A 17220-nucleotide genomic window follows, 5' to 3' on the forward strand; every position below is an offset into this window, starting at 1 on the left:
GTCTGGAGCAAAGGAAGCTTAGGTCTCTTGGGTAGCCCTGCAACCTCTGTGGGTAATAGAAGACTCCTATAACCAACTCCATAGCTGTAAATATGCTTAAAAGAATTCCCCTTAGAACTGGGACATTTGTACAAGCACAATTACCTCTGCCAGAAAATGGTACAGCTAGTTTTCCTGGCAGTAAGTAGCGAGCAGCTAGAAACACATTTCCCATGAGGGGCTAAGATTGAATTTTACTTTTTCTTATAAAGCTGGTAAAAGGCATGATCAGTTCTGTATCAGATCAACTCTCTTCTACCTCAGAACTGAGAGCAGGAGCTACCAAGCAGCTCCATATTGAAAAAGGGAGGCAAAATCTCTTGGGTTAATACCCGTTTCTACTTTCCTCCTCCGTCCCCTGCCGGCACAGGGATCTGATGGAGAGGGGGACCTGTAGTCCCACCTTTGACAAAGCAGCCTGAGAGAGGATCAGCAGGGAGCCCGCCATGATATGGGGCCCTTTTCTTCAGAAATACTAGCCAGAAGAAAGCAGTCAGACCTCCTGAAGAATGGCTCAGCCTGCACGGTGCCTGGATGAGGCTGGCCAGGCCCCCAGAGGCGGGAAGAGATGTGACACCAGGGGATGTCCCAGGGGCTGCAGGATGCCCTGAGAAACCAGCCGTGGCACATGGAGCACCCGGCTGAGCCCTGACCAGGGAAGGAAGTTTTCCAGGGGTGCTTGGAGCACCTCTGCACCCGGCTGTGCCCACAGACACAGCCTGAGACTATACGGAGGCCCCAAGATGATGCCCCACGTTGGGCTCATCTGCTGCTCCCATCCCGCATGGGGCAGAAGTGGGGGTGTCAGGCTCAACTGGGGCTGCCAAGAGCAGATTAGGAGGTGGTGAGATCCTCGTCTAGGGTCACTTGAATAACTGTCTATGGGGTGATGAGGTGGTGCAAACCTGGGCTAAGGATTCCCAGAACAAAGGGTGTCCTGTCCGAACCAGGAGTGCCGGGGACCAACTGGTGATGGTGGGGGCGGTGCGGACCGGACCGAGGGTGCCGGGGACCGAATCGGGACCGGACCGAGGGCGCTCTGTCCGACACGGGCATGTGGGGTACGGGGCCGGCCGCTGCCCCCTCCCCGCTCCTCCGGGGCCGGGGCTGGACCACGTGCCGCCCGCCCCGCCCCGCCCCGGCCGCCGGCCCGCCCCGGCGCCGCCCCGGTGCCGCCGGCGGAGCCAGCGCGGATCGGCCCAGCATGGAGGGGACGCGGCGCGCCCTGCTCCGCCTCGCCGCCGCCTGCTGCCTGCTCTGCGCCCTGCCAGGTACCGGGGCGGCCGCCGAGGGGTGCCGGGGCGGGGGGCTGACCGAGGGGATCCCGCCGGTCTCGCCGCGGCGGGGAGCGCAGCGCCGGGACAGCCGTCGGGGCAGCGCCGGGACTCGGGCTCCTCCGCCCGCTGGTGGGGCTGCGGGAGAAGGGTCTGGAGAGCCCCCACGCAGGGCTTCTCCTCCGGCGAGCAGCGCCCCGGGCCTGCCCCCCGAACTCGGGCGAAATGCCCTCGGAGCCGGGCGCCGTCGCCCCGGCGGACGCGCAGGTGAGGCGGCCCAAGGATGCTCGGGGGGGTCCCGGCTGAGCCCCGCGCTCCGGGCAGCAGCGCGGCCGCCGGTCCCGGCCTTGCCCATACAAGGCACTGCCGGCAGCGCTGCTCCCGCCGGCGGAGCCACCCGGGCTCAGCTCCCGCCCGGCGGGATCCCGAGGGGATGTGCGGGGAGGGGGCCGACGGTCCTGGAGGCGCTCCCCTCCGGCATCCAGCCCTGCGAGCCTCCTGCCTCCCGCCCGGCAGCTCGCGGTGCCTCCGAGCCGCTGCTGAGCTTCCCCCCGAGGGAAGCCCGGACAAAGCCCGAACTCTGCCGCCTCCCCCAGCACGACGGGACCAGGGCCCTGTGCCTGCGGGGAGAGGGGCTGGACGGATGGAGCTGTTCGGGACGGAGCAGGAGCCAGACCCCGGCCCCAGGCAGGCTCCCGGGGAGTATTTCGGCTCTGCTCTGGGATCAACACGTCCCCACGTGGGCAGGCGCAGTCTGCAGCGTGGCGCTGACAGCCCCGTCCACCGACACCACCGCGCTTTGCCGCGTGGCTGGAGTGTGCCCCAAGTCGGGGGGCTGTCACCTTCCTCGTGACTCTGGTAGTGACAAAGGCACTGTGCAATTTAGGGGCACAGGAAGCAAAACGTGTTTCTTCTTCTTTGTGGTTGAGAAAAACCCTTGGCCAGACCCTGTTCAGATCCCAGCACCGTTACTGCAGCAATAGAGACCAGGGGGTGACGCACAGAAACTCAGTTTCTTATAACTTATTAGTTCTGGGGAAACCCTAAAATAGATGCCTGTGGGGCTGAGCTTCGGCAGCGAGAGTAGCACTCAGGATGAGGTTTTGGGTGCCGGATGCGGCTGGGTTTGAGGCTAAACACTGGGAGCGGTCCCAAACCAGCTCCCTTTATGTGGGTGAAGCTGCACTCCCCACAGAGAGTGGCTGTGCTGTGATGGGCTGTGGGGAGGTGACCAGCCACTGGCAAAGGAAGGATTCAGGATTTCCACCGCAGAAAGGAGGAGGAGCTCTGAGCTGCCGGGGGCTATGTTCTGGCCCCGTGTCTCACACTCTGGGCACACTGGGAAACCCCAGGGAGCCCCTTGCCCCAGCTGGCTCCTTCTTGCTGCAAAGTCCAAGACTCAAACTGACAGAATGTACCAGAAAGTAAGATTGCACTGAGTTTTTCCTGGGATCTTTGTTGCTTAGTGTCCCAATCCAAGATTCTTCACAGTCTCGGGAAATCGTACCTATGCAGCTGACCTGGCCCTTGCCCTCATAGCTTTTGAATTCACTACCCAATCCCAACTGTGGTTGAAAGACCAGATGTTTTGTGAAAATAGAAAATAGATGGAAGAGATGCCACCATTAATAAAATGCCCCTTAGCAAGCACAACCCATAATGAGACACCAGAAAATCTCAGCAGGACAGTGGTGGGGGAAGGATCGGTTCACCCAGAGATTAGCCCCAAAGTCAGCAGTCCCAGACAAATTTGTCCACAGCTGGGCTTGCTCTAGCTCCATGAGTGCTCTCAGCCCTGCTCCCAGCACAGATTCCCTTTGCTCCTGCTGTCTGGCAGTGCCTGCTCCCACTCCCAGTCTGGGTTTGCAGCAGGGCCACAGAGGAGCTCAGGCTGCTGCTCTCCTGTGCTCTGCCCACCCCGGCCTCTCAATGCAGCCTTTCTTCACTGCCTGCGGAAATCCACTTCCTCCAGCACCATCAGCCTTACAAATAAAATCCTGAGTAATTTTGGTCTGGGCATTTTTCTGCCTCTCCCTCCCATGCCGAGCTGCCTTGCGAGCAGTGAGAGCAGAGCAGAGCAGGGCTGGGAGCAGCACGAGCACATAAAGCCCCATCTGTGGGCACCACCGGGGCCATGCACACAGGTAGGCAGAGTGTCTGTTTCAAGGTCCCACTGACGATTTTCCGTGATTTTTTTCCCTTTGTTTGCCCAAGGCAAGGACAAGTGGATGGACTTGGCCCCACCCTTACAGGATAGCTCCAGTTCTGCTGCACCCAGAACTGAGCCACAGCTTGGTCCCCTCCTCTGGGTGTTTCCTCCAGCAGTGTGACCCTGCGCTCCCAGCCCAACCTTTCATGTCATGCCATCAGTCTTTGATGCCATTTCTACACATGATTTTCCCTCAGCCCCATGGGCAGGGTGGGCCTTTTCTCCCTGCTGCCCTTCCAAGAAGGCTTGACCTGCTGGGTAGGGGCAAAGCACTCACCTCCTTCAGCTCCCTTGGTCCCATCCCTCCAGACAAAGGGGAGCTGGGACAATCTATAATACAGAAGTGCCTGTCCCTCCTTCCTTTCCACCTAGATCCTCTGGGTGGGCAGACATTGTTCTTGCCACAGGGTTTTCCCTCGGTCTGTGATCATCCCCACAATGCTCTCTGGAGCAGCTTTCATAGGGCTCAGTGCCACTGAGTCTGGGGTCACATCCTGAGCCCTGTAGGGCTGCTCAGAGCTGGGCAGGATGCATCCCCCAAGCTCAGAGCCCATGGAACCAACAGTTGCACTGCTGGAAGGACCTGGGGGCTGCTGCTCAGGGCAGGGCAAACTTCCTGATGTCCAGGCTTCCCCCAGTTCTTGCCACACTGCACTGGAGAGTAGGCTCCCTGCTGACACGGGGCTGCTATTAAGGCAACTGGCTTATTAATTTCTCCTAATGATGTGAATGCTTCTTCCACTGCAGCTGTGACTCCTGAGGTAAGCAGGGCCAGGCTGCCTGATGCCAGAGCTCCCTGCTGTTGCTGTATTGCTGGGGTTACACAACCCCAGAGAAGGGCAGGCTTCCCAGGCCGTGCATGCCATGGGTGTGCCCAGCAGCTTCTGGGTGAAGGAGCCTTCACCACTGCTCAGGCCCCTACTGAGGAACAAAACCAGACAGCATGGGAGTCTCCCAGGCACCTTCCTGCCAAGCAAGGTGCTCCATAGCTGTATGTGGCCCATGGAAAATAACTGGCTGCTCTGACAGTGGTAGCTGAGCAAGGCAGCCTGCTCTCCCTTTTCCCTGCCATAGAAATTTGGGATAAGCCCCCTTACCTGTAAATGGGGGATCAGTGATAGAGCTTCCTGCAAACCTGCAGGAAAGAAGTTTTTTGCATTTCTCTCCCCTGGCTGGGTGAGGAGGGTCTCATGTGGCAGGACCAGGCAGTGTCACACCCTGGGGTGCTGTGCTGTTCCTGCACGTAGTGATCAGGCTGGTGCTGCCCCAGTACTGTGTGCTCTGGGCTGTGCTGTTCCTCTGCTTTTTTATGGGTTTTCCTAGTCCTGAAGTACCTGTGCTTGGCATTTATAGTGCTGTTTCCAGGGCTGCTCATCCCTGTTCCATAGCTTTTGCTCTACCATGCCACGTTGGCTGGTTGTCCTGGTTCCCAATGCAGTGCCATCTGTTGAGGTGGTAGCACTGCCTCCCCTTTTTGTCTCCCCGTGGTTCAAGCCTGTGGCCTGGTATCCACAGATGCCCTGAGGAGTCATCTTCCTGCCTGCCTGGGCAGGTTGGCTGCTGGGCTGTCCCTCCCCAGTGCCCCACACTCGCTCAGCACCCCATATCTAATCTGCCCCCGTCTCGTGCTCTGCTCGTGGCCACCTGCCTTCCAGTCAGGAGAGCTGGTTTCTATTCCTGTCCCTTACCTCAGCCCTTGCTTTGCAGCATGCCTGGCCTGGCAGCTCTCCAGGGCTGAACTGGGTGCTCAGCACCCCCTTTTCAGCCCCCCCAGTTTTGGTGCCTGCAGAGCAGCTCGCAGAGGCCACGAGGGGTGCAATGAATTAAACTCTGCCATGAAGAGCTACATGTGGTCCCCAAGCAAGCTGCAAGGCTGGATGTGTGTCTGCGCCTCATGCCTGGAGTCCTCGAGCAGAGGGAGTCTGTCCAGCCTCTCTCAGCCAGGATGGGGATGGGGACAGTCTGGGCATCAGCCCTGGCAGGGAGAGCACTGGAGCCTGTGGCAAATGCAGCCTCTGGCACCCTGCCTCCATCGAGGTCCTGCAAGGTGCCCAATGGAGCTGAGCTTACAAAGCAGCTGCCCCTTGTACTCGATCCTGTCTCTGAGCTTGCTTCACCACCGTGAGGGTGTTTGCTGTAGAGCATCCCTGGGTGCATCTCGCACCTCCCTGAAGGGCTCCAGAAATCTCTTCTGCTGCTTGTTTGGTTTTTTTATTATTATTATTCCAGGAAAAGAGATCAGGCTCAGCTAGTATCTAATCAGGAGCTATTCCAGTTCTGCTTTTAAATGAAATGAAGAGCCTTGGTTTTAAATCCCACTATATGGTTTTATTTGCATTTATACTCAAGCTTTTTTTCCTTGAAGAGATTGTCTAATTACTGTTGGTTGGTAATCATAAAATGTAATAACTGGCAACAAAAGATAATTTCTACACTTAATGAAGTAGTTTGCTAAGCAATAAGATATGACTGCTTTGATACATACAGGTTATAGTTTATACTTTGACTTTTTAAACATTGTATTTTTCCATTTTACCAGGTTGTTTGTGAGTGGAGCTGTTACACTTAAATGGAAATTGAATTCATTTAGTGCACCAAAATAGCATTGTAGAAGAGTTTGGGTGCCTTTTCAATGAATCAGAGCAGTGGTTTGACTTACATTCTGTAGGAAGCTGATTTAAGTGAGGTGCTGTCCTCATCCAGCCTGTGCAGGATGATACATCAACACCAGGGAGTCCTGCTCCCATGGGCACTTTCTCTGAAATCCTGGGGGAATCCTTCTCATCTTTGTGCTTAGCTCTCACCTGGGACTCTGCGCATTTTTCCCAGTGGTGGCTGCACCCTGCTGCCCTGCTCTCTCCCTCAGTCCCCAGGAGCCAGCCTGCCATGGGCTTCCTCATCTTCATCTCATCCTAAAAGGGATTTTAAAAAGTGTTCAAGTCTATGATTGGAGCTGGGTTGGTGTTGGCCTTTGGGGAGCTCAGGCTGCTGTTTCTGCCAGACAGGAAGGTGGGTGCAGAGGATGCTGCTGAGAGAGGCAGGAGGGTTGTGGCAGAAGCTTGTTGAGGGTTTGTCCAGCTGAGGCCCTGCTCTATGTTATTGTTTTATCTGAGAAGCAAATAGATGTGGGGTGGCTGCTGTGGCAGAGCATGGAGATCACCCTGTGTGACTACACTGGCACAGCAGTGACTCTGTCCTGCCTGTGCAAACCTTCCTCAGCCCCTTGCCTGGCCCCAGCCCTGAATCTTGGGCAGGGAGCACAAGGCAGGAATGGCCCCGTTTCCTGCAGAGCTGGCTTCCTTCACTCCTCTCTGTTTTAGCATAATTTACCATGTCTGTTCTGGGGCTGGAGGGAGCTTGGGTTGATACTTGGAAATCACTCAGTGTTGTCAGACAATGCCAGAGAGGGGTCAAAGCTGTGGGCTGATGTTCAGAGCCCTCCCTTCCCTGAAAGAGCTGGGAGTGTTTCCCACCCTTATCCAAGGCAGGGGCTGCTTCTTGGTTGGCTGCATCCCTCCTCCCCTGGGACCACTCTCTTCCTTTGCCCCTCTTGTTTCCCAGACAGAGGTCACTGCAGTCAGCACAGTCTGATGGGAGCTGCTGCTCCAAATCCACCAGCCCTGCCCTAATGTGGTCTGGGATCTCTTGTTCTCACCACGCACAGGCTGAGCCTGGGGGGTTAGCACAGACACGGGGCAGGAGTGGGGCTGTAGCCAGGGGACCAGCTCTGCTTCAGCAGGCTGAAATATAAAGCAAGCTCACCCTTGGTCCCCTATCAGGGAAAGACATATTCTTATGGTCAGAGCTCTTGCTTACAGATCCTGAGACAGTCATAGCTGCTCTGTTATGGATTCAAGGGTGAGTGCACCTTTACCAGCTGTCCTGGGATGCTGCAACTATCAGGTCTTGGAGAATCACAGAAAAGGTGAAGCATTCACACTAACTCTTTCCATTTGCATCTGAAACAAGAAGGACATGGTTCTCTCCTGTCTCCTGAAGCTTGTGGTGATGCCTTAGGCAGTACAGCTATGGCTTTCCTGGCATGTGGTGCAGGAAGCAGAGCTTCTCCAGGAAGACTCCAGAGGAACGAACTCTGACCTGCATCTCTATAGGTAACTGATAAACAGCTAAAACCATCAGCACCCAGTGACTGGGGCAGCAACGACAGCGCTGGAGCTGGGGCTTTCCCGACCTGTTGGGTACCGAGCTCCGGAGCAGAGCAGGAGCTGGACCCCTGAGGATCCCAGCCCGGGCGGGGTTTGCTGGGTCTGCCCCGGCACAGGCAGCAGTGCTCTGCTCTCCCCCTGCACCGCAGCCTCTGCCCCGCGCTGCGTTTGCGTGGCAGTAGGTTGTCCTTTTGGATGGATGATAAAACTGGCAAACTAAGCTGGGGCATTGCAGCAAGGCCCTTTGGAGGAGTGGGTTTATTTTCAATTGAAACTGAAATAAAACTCAGCGCTTGTACCTTTTAACACCTACAGCTCACAAGGAACAAGTTGCACCTCTGGGGGATTTCCCCAGGTGCTTTGCTTGGTGACTGTGCTGGCTTTCGATGCTGCCCTTACTCCTTAGAAGCTGACAGATGGGTGATGGGAATCCTTTGTCTGCCTGTCCCCGGGTGATCAGGATTTACTCAGTCTTTTGTTTCCTTGGCCATTCTAAGGCTCTTGCCTTTTCTATCTTCCCACCATCATCTCTTAATGTCTTGAATTTTTAGAATGTTAGTCTGGATTAGGCTCTCCTTTGTTTCCTGAGCTGGGTGAGCTGGGCTGGATGACTTGCTAATTAAGGTGCCATCAACACTTGCCATACTCAAAACAGTCCCTTGTTCCTCACCTGCTAATTTAAAATCTCTTCTGCAATTCTCTACAAACCAGGTTTTTCACACCACGATGCTGTGCTACACCAGAGCCAGAGCGGCCCATCCACCCGGGAACCATCTTCTTTCGCAGTGATGGACACTAGATAATTTTGTGGGAAGAAGCCAAGTGGCTTCTCGGAGAGAAGAGCTTAGGGAAATGCCAGTCCCTCTGGCTGTCCCTCTTGCAGACAGCAGGAAGCTGTGCGTGCACTGGATTGGGGGGAGCTGTTTGTCCCCTTAAGCCCTCCTGTCCCACAGCACCTCGTGGCAGGGATGCCAGTTCCTGGCATGCGGGGAGGTGTCCTGGTGTGTAGGACCCAGACTCATCTGCCTTCCCTCCGACTTTCCTTCTGTGCATAAAATCACCCATTTTCCTCCTAAGTTCAGGCTATCTGGGTTCTGCGCATCCACCAGAAATTCAAACTGGGTTCTGCAACGAACTTTGCAGCTTGAGGTTGGTAGAGACATTAAGACCCATTTCTCCTAAAGACCCTCACTCATGGAGCTGCTTGTAAAGACATTAGCACCCATCTTGCCTATCACTTCTCTGGTCAGAAACTGGCATGATGGCTGCCGAGTTGCTCAGGCCTTTGTGCAAGACGGCTCTCCACAAATCTTTCCCTCAGGATGACTCAAGTCATGACTTGCCACCCCATGAGAGGCTGTCCCGGACACAGGCCAGCTATTCAGAGCAGCACATAGCCAGGCTCGCCCCTGGCCAGGCACCTGAGCACCACCTTTCCTGTTTACCCCGTGGTGACAGCAGGGCTCTGTCTCTGGTCTGCAGGAGCAGGCAGTGGGGTGTTTACTGAGCAAGCATCCGCCAGTGCCCAGCCAGCAGCCGGAGCTGGTGGGATCCCACCCGTGCTCAATAGCACTGCTGTGTTTAGGGCTGGAAATTGTCACATTTGGTGACAATTGGTGACAATGCCTTTTGGTTCCACGAAACCCAGAGCTCAGCTCTTTTCCTCACAGGTGTTATTGGTGTATCCTACACCTGAGCTCCACGGCAGAGCAGCTCGCTTTATTTGGAGGCACCTTCTGGCCATGCACATCGGGATCCAGGAGAGGCCAAAGGGAGCATCACATAGGCCTTTGGTCTTCATGTTCAAGTTGCCCCAGCTGGGTTCCCTGTGAGAGCTCGTTCTCTGAATGTGCTGAGCAGGGCTGTGCATCATCCCTGCGGGAGCCCTCCTGGGACTGGGGCCCCGGGCTGGGGAAGCACAGCTCCATCAGGCTGCTCAGGGCTTTGAATTCTCCAGCTGGTCAGGGTACTGCAAAGGTCTTGAGAGAGCCATGTATTGTGTCTTTTTTTAGGGCCTGTTAAGTGCTGTAGCTGGAGAAGAGCTCTGATAACTCTATATGTTCTGAAGAGCTTTTAAAAATTGCTGAAATTTCCCCAAAACAGTATAAGAATGGGCTGCTTTGCTGGTGGATGAATGTTTCTTGCTGATAGCATCTGCTTTGGATGCTTCTTCACTGTGGGGAGAAGGGGCACGATGATGGATTTGCTTCAGTACCTTTATTTTTTTCTGTAATTAGCTCATCAGTCCTTTGTGGTTTGGATAGAAACTTTAACAGAAATTGTCAAAATATTGACTATGAGACATTTTTAAATTGGAGAGTCCATCCTGATGTGGCTACATTTCTCTGTTTTCTTCCTGTTTATACCCTGACAAACCCTCACAGGATCTGTGTTTATGAACAGGCAGTGTAAGAGCCTTTTGGTTTTCCTCCTCCTGTATGCTGTCACACTGTCTAGCAGCTGTGGATCTGGGGGGATCTTTGCTTGCTGCAGGTTCCCTTCAGGGTAGCTGCTCCTTTTTGCTGTAGTGGGGGGCTGAGTAGCTCCCCATTTCTATGACAACTGTTGTATTTCGTGGTGGTGATGTGTTCATAAATAGCTCAGGAAGGCACACCCCAGCCCCATTAGCTGTAGTACTCTTACTGCTCATTCACCTTTCCCTCCAGCAGAATCCCACACTACTGCTAAGGGGACTCACAATATGTGCTTTACCTTTGCCATCCACAGTCTTTTTAAATATCACTTCTCTCTGCTTCGTTGGGCCAGGGGAGCTAGAGTCTTCTTTCACATTTTCCTCATTTGTATTTTTTCAGCACCACTTTTGACTCTTTCTCAATAACCCAAAGACTTATTTAAATTTCTTACAGAATCAGGTATTGGGTGATACTTTTAACAAACCCAAATCCTCTAAAAACGTTTAAAAGATGCTCAAGGATAGAGGGATTGGTCGTGCTGACCCTAGAGAACAACAGCACAGGACTGGGGAGACAGTAGGGTAAAGAAAAAGTCCCCTAGAACAGGTCCCTGCCTCAAAAACCAGGAGGACAGAGGAGCTGTTTGAATCCCGTTCCCAGGTGTGAACCTGTGCTGGATTTGGAATTAAGGGGATAAAGAAGTTCCATTTCTGTCCTTCCCCCCTGTTTGTCCTCTCACTGTGGGATCTCTGACAAACTTCTCTGTTCCACAGCAGAGGGCCAGCAGACAGCAGAGGCCTTGGTGTCACTGTCACCTTTTCCTAGCACAGCGCTAACCTCGCTTCGGCCAAGGGAAGCCTCTGATGTCCCTCCAGTGACTGCTGCCATTCCTCAGACAGGCCTGGAGAAAAACCTGACTGCTGCAACACTCAGTGCCATGGGGGCCCATTCTACAGAGGTGGAGGATGCCTTCATCCCCACCACCCCCATGGCAGGCTCCAAGGCAGAGAGACTGCAGGCTTCTACCACTGCCAGTCCTGCCGACATCACAGTTACACATCCTGAGCATGACAACATGAGCTTGTCAGTCAACAGCAGCACTGAAATCACCTCCCCTACCTTGACTGCCAGCACTCTGGAAGAAAACCAGCCCAGCCATGAAGCCACAGAGCCTTTCAGCACAACTGAAGAAACGGATGATGCCAGCAGTGCAACCCCCACGCCTCCTCTGAACACTGGGCCGGGTGAGGTTTTGCTTTTCCTGCCTGTGCACAAAGTCCTGCCTCAGGGATGCACAACCTGAAATGTCTGAGCACTCTCCTGCTAACTGGAGAGAGGGAGAAGAAGGGAATGAAACACTAAAGCAGAGCCAGTTCAGTGCAATTTATTTGCAAAGATGTTAGTTCAGCATCCTCTTTGCAAACCTCATTAATGCTGGTGTTAATTGTGCTGGCTGCTTTCTGATTGATTGTGTGCAGGGACATCCTTCATATATCTAATCTGAAACAACATGCCTTAGCAGCACTGCCTAGCTGGGCCTTTCTGGCATCAGGGCTGGGGGCTCAATGGGAGCCTCCCTGGAGAAGCACACCCTCCCTTAACACAAAACATGGAGATTGGCAAGCACAAGTGACAGCTCATCCATACCTGGACAACCACAGGAAACCTTACCCTACCTTCAGATCCCTCTGGGCAGCATGGGGACTGGTTATAGGGTCTGCAATCCCAGTTTTGTCCATCTTGGGGCCTGCCAGGATGTCACACACCCCTAACGCAAGGCAGATACTGACTGATCACTTATTTATATGGTGTTCATGCACAACTGCATTGTTTTCCCTGGCTTGTGTCACGTGGTGCTGCTGTTCTGTGACAACTGACACAGCCTCAGGGGATGCTGCTACCCAGTCCCTGGGCGGCCCCCTTTGTGCTCCCTGTAAGGAGGGATGAGAGGCCTGTCCCAGTGTCTTGCTCTGGGGTGATCCCCAGCTGTGTGTAAAGTTGTTTAAGCTTGTCTGCTTGTCCTTTGTCCCCAAGGACAGGCCTTGTGGGCCCAGCTGAGGTTGGCTGACATTGCAGATTGGCACATATGAAAACTGAGAGGACTTTCTAAGCACTGTGGGTTATAGTGTGGCTCAGCTGTGGCTGTGCTAAAGGCTCTGCTTGTTTTCCAAAGGGTTGACAATAAGCTGCTATTCCTATAGTCCCAGCAGTCCTTCTTACAGTCTTGCTTCCATCTTGTCCAGTCCCACAGAACAGTGTGCTTGCACTGGATCCTTTGAAATAACTGCTTGTTCCTATTTTGCAGCAACAACTAACAGCTCTCAGTCAGGGCTTTTTGATGGGCAGACCCTGAGGCCCACAGCAGCAAGGTCTGAAACCAAGGCAGGAACGAGCCCTGTGGGTACCACAGAGGAGAGCACTGTGGAGCCCAGAACTTCCTCTGCTCCCATCTCCATTGTACGGAGCACGTCCTTTGCCACTGCTTCCAGTACTGTGACAGTGACGGTGACACCCTTCGTGACCAGCTCCACATCTGCCAGCACAGCTGCCATCCCCACCAGCACGCCCACACTGGCACAGTCATTGGAGCCCAGGCATGAGAAGACTTCTGTGTTGGATGTTGGTGATGATAATTCAGGTAAAGGCTCTGCTTTTAATGGGATGCCCAGGGAGGTGGTGGAGTCACTGTCCCTGGAGATGTTTAAGGAAAGACTGGATGTGGCACTCAATGCCATGGTCTGGTTGACAAGGTAGTGTTAGGTCATAGGTTGGATTGATAATCACAGAGGTCTTTTCCAGCCTGTAATAGATTCTGTAATTGTTTTGTACCTGTTCTCACAAAACATGGCAAAGGGCTGGAGCTACCTGAAATTGTCTCTTGGTTGTACTGAGCAGAACCAGAAAAGACAAAGCCTTGCTGTTCCAGCCCTTGAGGGCTCTCCTTTGGCCTCATTCCCTTGGTCTCCTTGCAGAGCTCCCCAGTTTGGCTGGTAAAGCAAGGGCTGACCCCCTGGTGATCACTGTGATCTCTGTGTTCATTGTCATGGTGGCCATCCTGGCCCTGGTGGGATTCCTGCGCTACCGCCAGCACAACAACCGCACCGAGTTCCGGCGCCTGCAGGACCTGCCCATGGTGAGTCTGCCTCCAGCCCAGCCCCACCTGGGCTGCCTTGCCACTGACTGCTTTGCAGCTCTCCCTCATTAGCAGCCCTCTGGGTGTTTGCAGCAGCACCAGCGCTGATCACACACTCCTGTTCCTCCTTAGGTCCCTCTCCTTCCATCCAAGGTTTGAGTCAAGACAGCAAGTCTCGAGGCTGGGCACTAAAGAAGCTCTCTGCCTTCCCCTCACTCTGCAGGGGAATGCTGAGAGGTTAGAGAGAGGAAGGAGAGCTCCATCCAGGCTTGTCCTGAAATGACACCTTCCTGCCCTCTCCTGTTTTCTGATATATTTGCTTTGTAACTGTGACAAAGCAGATTTTATGCTCTGTTCCAGAGAGATTGTCTGTTTGTCTGTGTTTGACCCTTTGGGAATATAAAAATATATGAGGGTTCCAGAGGCTGGACTAGCTCTGGGGAAGCTGCAAATAACTCCCTGAACTTTCTGGAACAGAGGAGTACCGCAGCTAAGCACGCAAGCTGAGCTGTTTCAAGCTGAGTGGAGTTTTCAACAGCCAGAGTTTTCCACATGCCTGCAGCAGGCAGGCAGTTCCTGCACACACATCTTCTCTCCAAATGCTGCAGCAGGAGAGAGACTGACAGCCCAAAGATCCAGGAAGTGCACAGTGACAGCGTTTAGGTGGATGGCTGGGCAGATGCCATGCTGTGAGGCGTGGCTGAGAAGGCTGTGCTGCCTGCACAGCAGTCTCCCAGGCTGGGACCATGATGCCACCGTGCAGACGTCTCATTAAAGCCCCTCTTCTCTGCTTCTAGGATGACATGATGGAGGACACCCCTCTCTCCCTCTACAGCTACTAGGCAACCAGGCTGTCTACTGCCCAGAGGAAAAGGCCTTGAGGACTTGGTCCCAGACGATCTGCTGAGGAATGAGGGGCTGTGATTTGCACACAACTGAAAGATCCTTTTCAGATGGTTTTTGGTTTTAGATGTTTTCAATAGTTCAGTGTTGAAGTTTCTATGCTGCAAATCAGAGCCCAAGTCTGACCCTTTTCTCCAGGCTCTCCTCAAAACAATGCCCTGAAGAGGTGTCCCCTCCTTTTAGTGTGGCAACCAATTAGCCAAGACAACCTTTGCCATGGTGTCCTGCATGGATCTCTTCTGTTGATCTTGGTAGCTGCTGCCTTCAAAGGAGGTGGGCTAGTGTTTCAGACTAGGGCTCTTAACAGTGGTGGTGTCAGCACAGTGCCAGCAAAGGAGACTGCTGTTTTCTGAGGAAGCCAAGGATGTGGAAATCAGTTCTCTTGGGCTCCCTCTTGTTCTGTATTTTTAAGGTTGTTTGTTTTGGGGGTTTTCTTGCACTTTTGTTTTTGTTCCTGTTTCAGCTTTAGCCCCAGGATTGGCATTACCCATCCTGAAACACCTACAGGAGGATAAAAGACTACTCTGCTTCCTTCCTGATGCATACCTTTTCTCTTCAACCAGGGAAAAGTGTTTTGTGGCCACTGGAGAAGTGCCCCTGCTACTTGATGTTGCTTTGAAGTTGCTGGGAGGAAATTGAACATAATGTTAGCTTAACTGAGCTTGATAGGACTCAGTCTATTGCCAATTAGACACACTAATTTGGTCTCACCACAATTAGGAAACCATGTCTCCTACACTTGATGCTTTTGGCATATGTGTAAAATCCTTTCACAGGCCCAGTAAATGCTTTAGTCCATTTCCATGCCTGGGCTAACACAAGCCTTTCCTCAGGTACCTCCCATTTTGCTTCTAGCATCTGGTTGCTGGAAGTTGTACAAAGCTGGTGCTTTGCTCTCCCTCCTGTGCTATGCAAGGTCAGAGCTCCTCTACTTTCTGATGTTGGTCTTTTGAGCCAGTTGTGTCTTGTCATGAGGACAGATCCTGGATGTAGGTGCCTTCCTCCCCTTCCCTTTCTTGGTGTTATGCTGATTAGATTCTGCACTTTTGCCTCAAAATATCACTGCTGTAGACTGCATCCAAGGCTCTTGAGGCCTCTCAAGGAAACCCATAGACTAGAGCCTCTGAGTATAAATCAGAGGAGCTTTTGGTGCCCTTGCCTCAAGAAGACCGGAGTGTGTGTGACATGACAATCTTCATGTAATTACACCCGCTCCTGTTTTCTAACTCAGATTTGACTGCAGGAAAATGGAAACACATGCCTTCTCTAGAGTGTTTGATTTTTGACTAAGCCAGTTGCTCCCTCAGGATACAAGGGCTAGAGTTTATCTGCCACGTTTCTCTACAAGCCTCAGTTTCTCCTCTCCTTTTAGGAGCAACATCACTGAACCCCACAAAGACAGATACCAGGCCTCACTTGCAAAAGTACCTTTTTTTTCCCCAGTGCTGTTAGTGGTTGTCATAGCAGGGTAAAGGGTAATTCCCTATCAGCTGAGCTCAAGTTACCTGGAAAGCCCAAAGATGGAGCAGAACCGGTCTGGGTCAAATAGATGAACTGGGTAAGGCAGCAGTTCCTCCTCCCTGTGCTGCTGCTTCCAGAGTGGCTGACAAATGGCTGCAGTGCAGTTGGGCTTCAGTTTGGCCTTCCATCTGTGTATTTATGCCCAGTGAAATAGGGAAGAGGGTTGGTTCTCTTCTATGATTGCATGAGAACTAAAGAGCAATTGTCACAGCTCCAAAGCTTTTGTATCAAGCATTGTCTGCACAGAGTGATCTCCCTAGCTACAGACTTGTTTCCCCTGCCGGAGGGCAGGGTGCTGCTGGTTTTCAGCACAAAGTTGGCAAGTTAGTGGTGGAAAATAGAACTCCATCCTAGCTGGAACTGGTGCAGGCTGGCATATCTGGGAAGTGTGTCTGCACACAATCAAAAGGGCAGAGGCTGGTTGTTCTGGTTTCCCATGCATCGCTGTGCAGGGGAAAGGGGTGAGGAAAAACTCGCCCAACACCAAAGTGCAACTTTGTTTGTAAAATATGTTGATAGTGGATTTTTTTTTTCTGCAATAAAGTTACAAATGCCAAGAGTGTCTCAGTCCTCGTATTTTCATTGCAAACATCTAACTGAAAAGCTTTTATAGATCACGATGAATCCTGTGATAGATAAACAGCAGCAGTTTGAAGCACAAAGACTCACAGAGCTGATAACTAGAAAATGCCAGACAGCCATGAACCATAGCTCTGACAGTTCAGAAGGACACCACCCCCTGACTGTATTCCTTCTTGTCAGGGTCATTCCTGGTCTGGGTCGAGTGAGATTAATATATGTACAGTTAAATCAGATGAAATGTGTCTTAGAGAACCACACTAGACCAAATAATCTAATCTACACCTTTAGACTCTCTTCCTTTGCCTCTGATTGGAGATATTCTCATGATGTCAACTGTAACCCCAAACCTTATTTACAGAAATATCCTGAAAGCCAGCTTAATCTAAACCTAAGTAGTATCTGTCATGCTTCTTTTTATAGTACAGCAGACAAAGCAAACTTAAAGGCACATACTTCTTTCTTTTTAGCTTTATAGCTGTTTTGGACTCTTCTCTTTAGAGCTCAGAGTTGCAGGGAGGTAAGTGCTCAAAAGCCCAGCTTCTGCTACAGACCTACTAAGAGTCTCCTAGCTGTTAAAATACTTTGGCAAAATCAGTCAGCTCATGTCATAGATTGCTTGTATTAAAGATTTCTATTGCAAAAGCAAAATGTGGTGAATGAAACTACTTGGTAGTTTGGCTTATGCTGTTTTCTACTCACTACAAATCTAGAAAAGCAAATCCTTGGAAGATCTAGAGCAAGGGGAGAGCAAACAAAGACTTTGTAGCCTAGCAAAGAGCTTGCTGAGTAATCTGAAGACATGAGGGTGAACTCTAAACCCTGCAGAGATTTCAGTCCTGTCCCAACACACAACCATACAAAACAAAACAAACATGCCACAACTAAGCCAGTCTTCTCAGGTCTAAAGTCAGCATTATTCTGGTGGTTTATATTGGAGTGTTCTCTGCTCTGCCTTTTTACCTCCAAACCCACTCAGGGC

The 17220-nt window shown here is 52.4% G+C and overlaps 1 protein-coding gene across 3 annotated transcripts; it reads left to right on the plus strand.

Moving 5' to 3' along the window:
* The first annotated feature begins 1192 nt into the window (after nt 1-1192).
* On the plus strand, nt 1193-16216 carry LOC139594456 (uncharacterized). Of its 3 annotated transcripts, none has more exons than XM_071436606.1 (5): nt 1193-1310; nt 10876-11346; nt 12408-12740; nt 13075-13235; nt 14033-16216. In XM_071436606.1, exons 1-5 carry the CDS (start codon nt 1244-1246, stop codon nt 14075-14077), a joined length of 1077 nt encoding a protein of 358 aa, XP_071292707.1. In that variant the 5' UTR covers nt 1193-1243; the 3' UTR covers nt 14078-16216. The 3 variants fall into 3 exon arrangements, with proteins under 3 accessions (XP_071292707.1, XP_071292710.1, XP_071292708.1); XM_071436609.1 differs by lacking the exon at nt 14033-16216 and adding an exon at nt 13368-14024; XM_071436607.1 differs by having other exon boundaries at nt 1195-1310; nt 10879-11346.
* Nucleotides 16217-17220: the final 1004 nt, after the last annotated feature.

This window comes from Agelaius tricolor, unplaced genomic scaffold (genome assembly GCF_023055355.1).
Source record: "Agelaius tricolor isolate 1412-34295 unplaced genomic scaffold, bAgeTri1.0.p SCAF_11, whole genome shotgun sequence".
Lineage (NCBI taxonomy): Eukaryota > Metazoa > Chordata > Aves > Passeriformes > Icteridae > Agelaius > Agelaius tricolor.